Source organism: Engystomops pustulosus, chromosome 3 (genome assembly GCF_040894005.1).
Source record: "Engystomops pustulosus chromosome 3, aEngPut4.maternal, whole genome shotgun sequence".
NCBI lineage: Eukaryota > Metazoa > Chordata > Amphibia > Anura > Leptodactylidae > Engystomops > Engystomops pustulosus.
The window spans coordinates 44,882,540-44,890,066 of NC_092413.1; the positions used below are offsets into that span (position 1 = coordinate 44,882,540).

Here is a 7,527-nt window from a genome sequence, read left to right on the forward strand (position 1 = left end):
TTCAGTTTTTTTGGTTTAATAAATTAGCAAAAATATCTACATTTCAGTTTTTTTTCAGTCAAGATGGGGTGCAGAGTGTACATTCATGAGCAAAGAAAAAGAATACCAATTGTCTGAAATGAAACAAAGAGTGAAAAATTTAAAGGGGTCTGAATACTTTTTATATCCTCTGTACTTCTGCTCCAATTTCTACACAATAATCCAATGTATGGTATGACCAATGATGTGTATAACATTAAAACTATGTCTTCAACATTAGTTGCTAAAAGTAAATTTCCTGTGCACAAACCAGTGTATTAGTATTTAATGTTTAACTGTACCTTTAGCATTAAAAACAAGCAGAACTGTAAACTGCGCTGCCATCATGTTGGTTCTAATAGATGAACCTGTAGCACATATACTGACATATCATTGGACAGTTACTGGGCACATGACCAGTACTGTGCATGCGCCAAGCTGGCAGTTGACTGTTGGAGACTGGCGATGGAGAAGGAGACATTGTCTGCTGGACCAGAGCAGAGCGCTACAATGGAGAAAGACGACATTATTGTCATTTCGGACTCATCGGATGATGAGAGGACTTCTAGCAAGAGCCACGGGAGGAAGAGGAGAAGAACATCCAGCTCAGCAGAGTCCACCAAACCACTGAATGATCCGAAGTATGTGCCACATGTGGAGAAAGGAAGGATTCTTCATATCCTAGACTCATCGGCTGATGAGAAGAAGACTTCAATCAAGAGCAATGGGAGGAAGAGGAGAAGAATTATATCGAGCTCAGTGAAGTCCACCTCTCCACAACCCATGGAAAAACCTATGAAGAAGATGCAAGCCAAGAAGAGACACTTGGATTCTGCAGTGGAAGGAAAAATACCAGCCAAGATCCAGAAGAAAGAAGACAAAGAAGAAGACCAGGGAGGCTCAGGTAGATCCATCTATATTTATACACATGGGACATATAGTGCTATAGGGTCACACATACTCAACATGATTTGTTATTTATTATTATTCAATGTATTTGTTTCAAAAATTGTTATTATTTGTTAATTGTTATTTTTAAATATATTTGCATAGAAAATGTTTTTACATAAAAGTAGTAAATACTCTGCTAATATACATTTTTTAAATCAGTGTAATTGACCCATATCTGCATTGTAAAATGGTACAGCCCATGGTTGTAATACATAGAAATGATGCATGGGCTTTACCATTCTATTCTATAGATAGGGGTCATCTGCATATGAGAGAAAATGACTTGACATGGTGTATATAATATGATAGATCATGTATCCCCTGGCATTCGCTAATGGGACAATTAAATAGTAATGAGAGAAACTGATCCTAATTATAACTACTTCACTGTGACCTGTCTGTTGGTGATGATGTTGTATTATAAATAAAGTTAACTGTAAAAAAAGTGATCACAAACAACAAGTGCAATGGGGTCAGGAAACTGAATGTGAGAGAGTCACATGACTTTTGCCATATTCAGTCCATTTTAACCTCTTATGAATAATATTTCCCAGCAATACACATGGGTTGCAGGACGCTACATTGGTAATAAACGTGTGAAATCATGAAGTCGGTGGAAATGATCAATGTATTTGTTATCTTATTTTCTAATAAAATGTGTTAGCACATAGAAGTTATGATCCCTCTTTAAGTTGAAAATGTTTTCCAAGTACAGAGTATATTGTAAAATACCAAAACTGCTTCATATGTGTTCATAAATGTAAAAAGGGCTGCCGAAATGTCTCTCAGCTCCACTTCTGCAGGTCATGTGTAGATTATACTGTATATGTAGTTAATGTTTAATAAAATATAATACAGATCTGTCTTCCTGAGTCGTGTTATTTGTTGGAGCTTATAAGGTGCTGTCAGGCAGGAGATCTCCATTTATGACACCCGTTCCCCTGTATTAGACCACATACATAGAGTTATTTCTGAGACAACCCTCTGTCATGCTGGAAATGTTGTAGATCTTGTTGTAGCAGTGTATGGAGTTCTGAAACCATGGCATGCACCATTGTCCATTCCACAATTCATGGTAGTCATGTCTAGTCCTAAATTTCAGTGAAAATAAAATTGAAAAGTAATGATGTTTGTAGCATCTTAAGGGTAAAACCATCGATTACAGACTGAATGCAATGATGGTGATTAAAGCCGTCGCCTCCTCACATCATCATTCATTCCGCTGTTCATGTCATTGCGCCTGCTAAAGATGCATATACCCGTGGCAGAGGAGGATGTTATCTTGTTTAAAGGAAATCTACTATCACAATCAAGCATGACAAACCATTGACACCTACTCATAGATCCAGGCACTGTAATTGTGGTAATCTTCTTATATTTGTTATCCATGGCCTCCTTTGCTCTAAAATCAACTTTCAAAATTAATCTAATGAGCCTGAGGGACTACCTTTAGAATAATTTTAAAAGTTGATTTCAGAAGGAAGGAGGCCATGGATAACAAACATAAAAAGATTACAATAGTCACAATATCTGGATCTGTGAGTAAATGCCCCTGGTTTACCATGCTTAATTTTAATGGTAGATTTCCTTTAAAATACAGCAGGGGAGGAAGGGGACTACAATGTGAGGGAGACAAGGAGGACAAGGGCAACAGTGTAAGGGGGAGGGGGCCACAATGTGAGAGGGAGGAGGAGGAGGAGAAAACCACAATATAAGTTGGAGGGGGCCACAATATGAGGAGGAGAGGGGCCCCAATATAAGGGATGGGGGGTTCATTTAATAATACAGAGCACCTCACTACAGTAAATGAGGAAGGACCTTCAGTTTGGGTTGCTTGATGAGCTTGACTCCTTTGACTCCTTCCCTTTAATTTTATTCCCCCTTCATGTAGCCTCTCCACAGCTGCCTCACTTAAAATACCACTCACATATAATGCACCTTTACTTTTTGTCATTTATTTTCTCCATTAGAGATTTTATTCCTCAATCGTGTGACACAGAAACAGGATTCATCCACTGCAAGAAGTGCAAGAAAACATATACATATGTGTAAAATATCAGTGTCTGACGTCTTGCAGGAAGTACATCACCTATTAGTATACAAGGAATTATTGTTGTTGTAATTTTGACCTCTATATAAATAACATTATTGACCCATTATTATAGTTACTACTGACAACTCACCTCTTGGTCTATCATGTTATATGATGAACTGCTCTAAAAGTTTATACAAACTAATGTTCAGATTATCGAATCATTGCAAAGTGGTTATTTTGATGAAGCCGCATATTATAAATAAAAATTTACATTTGGGTCAAAAACTAAAGTCTAGTGCTTTAAAATAAAACTATAAATGGAAGCACCAATAATGTATAGTAAATGTTTCAATTATTTCAATTTCTCTCATTTCTTTCACCATTAGGAGGGTCCAGCGGTGTCTCGGCTCCCGGCTCTAGACGCACTAAAATCTCTAAATCCATCAGGCAGAGATTACAATTCCATCATGTGCTCGGCCAGGGAAGTTACGGGAAAGTCGTGCTGGCAGAAAACACCTTGAGCCACCGACTATTTGCTGTTAAGATCATAAGCAAAAGAGTCCTGCTGGATGAATGCGATGAGGCTGAAGTGATGGTGGAGCGCCGAGTCTTACAGCTGGCATCTGGAAGCCCCTTCCTTGTCCACGCAGACTTTGCATTTCAGACCAAGGTATAATTGTCATCACAAGTCACCAAACTCCATGTTATACAATATATTTTACGTCATTTGTTACCTTTAACAAACTTCCTATAAATTTCTTCCATATTACAGAACCTTTTACTACTTGGGATGGAATACATAGTCTGCGGGGACTTTGACCAATTCTTGCAGTCGAAGGGGCGTCTTACCATCTCCAGTGCAAGGTGAGGATTTAGGATGAGAACAAAGCTGAATTCATATGTAATAAAAAAAATTATAGGTTATATGGTCTAGGATGACGGAAAATATGATTCAGCTAGTTATTATTGTAATTGCTTTTGTAATAGTTTGTAATTTTTTTAGCCTATATGACACATATGACAATAATTATTTTTCTGAAAAGGATAAAGAAACCATGTAGCTGCAGCATAACATCTACAACAGTCTCTCAATTCATACAAAAATGTTATATTTTATTGACTAAATTAAATGAAATGAAATAATACATTTTTTGTGATCATCAGGATGTTGCACTCATTTCTTATCTTCTTCCTTACAGATTCTATGCCGCGGAGCTCGTGTGTGGCATCCAATATCTCCACTCAAAGGGCGTCATCCACCGAGACCTCAAGCCCGAGAACATCTTGGTGGCTGAAACGGGCCATATAAAGATCTCAGATTTCGGTCTTGCACTTGTCAACATGCACGGAGACCGCACAGCCACCGAATACGCTGGGACTGCGGGATATATGGCTCCTGAGGTGAGAGGAATGGACAGAACATACATCACATCCCGCACTCTACTGACTGTTCAATTATAATGAAATTGATAAAATACTGTTTTTGCTTACAAGAAGTAAAACGTTTTCTTCTCCTTTCTGCAGGTAGTGGCTGAGGAGGAGTATAGCGCCGGAGCTGACTGGTATTCATTGGGAGTCATCATCAATGAAATGGTTACCAGTTCATTTAGATACCATCCATCTCTCTTTGATGAGAGCAACTCCGGCGCCCGGGACATCATTTTACAGGTCAGTATCAGACACCTACCTGAAGCTACATCACCTGCACAGCTTATGTCTATGTGTACATGAATGTGTGGGAATGGTCCTGTGTTTGCTAATTTGGCTACATAATAAGACTACATTACTGATAGAGCTTTAGTTATAACATACTCCCTTAATAATCCATCTATCTCTCTCTTTAGCTCCTCCTGAAAGATCCAGCCAAACGCCTTGGAGTCAATGGTAACATCAGAAAACACCCGTTTTTCCAGTGTATTCAATGGGTCTCGGTGGAAGCCCTTAGGATGCCTCCTCCACACATCCCTGTAGTAAGTAAATCTACACAAATTGAAGCAATTTTATGTGGTTACATGCTCCTCAGCAGATAGGCTCATAGATAGAGGTCTATTATTTCTTTATAATTATCCAGTCTTTTATCTTATTATTTTATATTGTACTTAAAATTAGGACTGTAATAACAGGATTGTCTTTTTTTGGTCTTTTAGCCACCTAAGCCTTGTCGCCAGCTAACACCATTCTTCCTTGACACCATGGAAGCAGCAGAGGCCTGGAAGCCCCGTTTGTCCCGTGAGGACCAGGCCCTATTTAAAGGTTTTTCGTTTGTCAACTCGAAAACCTTTAGGTGAGACACCACTGCTCTACAGTCATCAGAGCGAGCTGCCCTCCTGACCCCCTGGCAGAAGAGAAGGGCAAATGAAGAGCCTGAAGAGAGGATCTCCTGCTGCAAACAAGAAGTCTTCAGTATCCATCCAGACCTGCTGCATCTAGAAGACATGGGAAGACTCCATGAGGACGGCACATCCCCCACGGATGGTAAGTGGCAGCGCGTAAGACCTAAGCGCTAAATCTTATTATAGACATGTGTGAGACTTTATATTTTTTACACCGGTAACTACATTTCCTCGCACCCATGAGAGCCCAGCTCCTAGTGCTGTTATGGGTGAGTGAGAAATAAATAGGCGCGAGCTGGCCGGCTATGAAGGGGAGAAGAGGAGGCCGGATTTTTTTTTTTAACGCTAGCACATGTCTATAATAGTAACATCTTTATGGTACTATAGATAGATTGTTACTCTGTCTATAGTACATGAAAATATACCGGTGATTTCCTCAAGTCCATGACAATACTGTCATAGGTTTGGGGAAAAAGGTGTGAGATGGCCGGCTATTAAGGGGTGGAAGGAGGCCGGATTTTTTTTTTTTCATATTAATGCCATCTTTTAGATGTGTATTAATCTTGTTTAAAAGGTCATTTTATTTCCTCATGTCCATGACTGCAATGTCCTGTGCTATGGAGAATTAAAGTGCATAATGCCGGCTATTAAGAGGTGGAAGGAGGCCGGATTTTTAATCAATTTTTAATTTATAACATTGTAAGAGGTGTCTTTTACTGTTATTTTGATTTTTTTCATGCTCATGACTGGATTGTCCTGAGCTATGGGAAAATGAGGTGTGAGATGGCCGGCTATTAAGGGGTGGAAGGAGGCCGGATTTTTTTTTTTCATTAATGACATCTTTTAGATGATTATTAATCTATTTTAACAGGTTGCTTTATTTCCTTATGTCCATGACTGGAATGTCCTGTGCAATATGGAAATAAAGTGTATGATTCCCATTTTAAGAGGTGTCTATAACTTTTTTAACTTGACTTGTATTTTCTCATGTTCATTACTGTATTGTCCCGACCTGTGGGAAAATGAGGTGTGAGATGGCCGGTTATTAAAGGGCTTTTCCCACGAAGTTAGGCCCAATCCATGGCGAGAACGAGTGGTCCGACCGACCCCTCGCTGATACTCAGACTAATGGAGCAGATGGCCACGTATGACCGTTCTGCCCAATTAATCTCTATTGAGTTGACGGAGATCGCCGAGCGATCGTTCTCGCGATCTGCAGGGGTGTCAGCACTGAGACCCCCACAAATCAGCAGTTATGCCCTATCCCGTGCCTTCCTTTAAGGAGTTAAAGGAGGCTGTTTTTTTTTAAAATTGATGACGTCTCTTAGATGTTTTTAATTTTTTTTACAGGTAAATAGACTTCATAATGATTTTTTATAATTACTGCAGGTTCTGCATTAGCTCACCTCATGTTCCCTGCTGGCTGCTCCTATCACAACATAGCTAAATCTGGTCATGGTTATGCATCTCAGATGATAGAAGGTTTTTATACCATAAAACACCCAAAATACATAATATATATATATATATATATATATATATATATATATATATATATACACATATATATATATTAGGCATTTCTATTATCGTATAATCCTAGTATATGCTAAATAACAATAAATCTGTAACTTTTAACCCCTTAAGCCACCACGACATTGGGGAATATCATGGTGAGCTTCTGTTTGCACCACCATGGCAGTCCCCAACGTCATGTGGATCGCACATGACAGCCAACCCTTGGCACGAGCAGCCGGGATTGTGATTAACCCTTTAGGTGCCAAGGGTTGCACCTAAAGAGGTGTCCCACTTCTTCTCCCAGCGATCTGCCACCCCCACCCAGAGTATGGAGGTGCCAATCGTCTCCATGGCAGATCGTCTCTCGGGGTTCGATGAAGGACCCTAGGGCTGCTTTGGACCCAGCAGTGCAAGGGTCAACCTATGCTGACAGACTGTTCTAATACATCAGTATGGCAGTGTATTTATTTGAACAAGTGATCATATGATCCCTTGTTCAAGTCCAAGAGGGGGACAAAAAAGTGGAATAAAAACACAACAAAACACTGAATCAAATACTGAATAGATTTTTTTTGCGACCCCCCCCCCCACAAAAAAAGCTTGTAACGGTTAAACAACAAGTTATTGCGCCCCCAAATATAGTGTTACTGCAATCCTTGAGTGGTATAGTTT

General features: G+C 39.5%; 1 protein-coding gene across 1 annotated transcript; it reads left to right on the forward strand.

Annotated features, from left to right (window-relative positions):
* The first annotated feature begins 475 nt into the window (after positions 1-475).
* LOC140120459 (protein kinase C delta type-like) lies at positions 476-6,834 on the forward strand. Its single transcript, XM_072139492.1, has 7 exons — positions 476-922; positions 3,391-3,674; positions 3,777-3,868; positions 4,204-4,405; positions 4,529-4,672; positions 4,849-4,974; positions 5,152-6,834. Exons 1-7 carry the CDS (start codon positions 484-486, stop codon positions 5,290-5,292), a joined length of 1,428 nt encoding a protein of 475 aa, XP_071995593.1. The 5' UTR covers positions 476-483; the 3' UTR covers positions 5,293-6,834.
* Positions 6,835-7,527: the final 693 nt, after the last annotated feature.

Bases quoted from the DNA above. Each gene is read 5' to 3' on its own strand.
- LOC140120459 (XM_072139492.1), top strand. From the start codon at position 484: ATGGAGAAGGAGACATTGTCTGCTGGACCAGAGCAGAGCGCTACAATG. The intron at 923-3,390 runs GTAGATCCATCT...TTTCACCATTAG, and splicing joins AGAAGACCAGGGAGGCTCAG to GAGGGTCCAGCGGTGTCTCG. The intron at 4,673-4,848 runs GTCAGTATCAGA...CTCTCTCTTTAG, and splicing joins CCCGGGACATCATTTTACAG to CTCCTCCTGAAAGATCCAGC.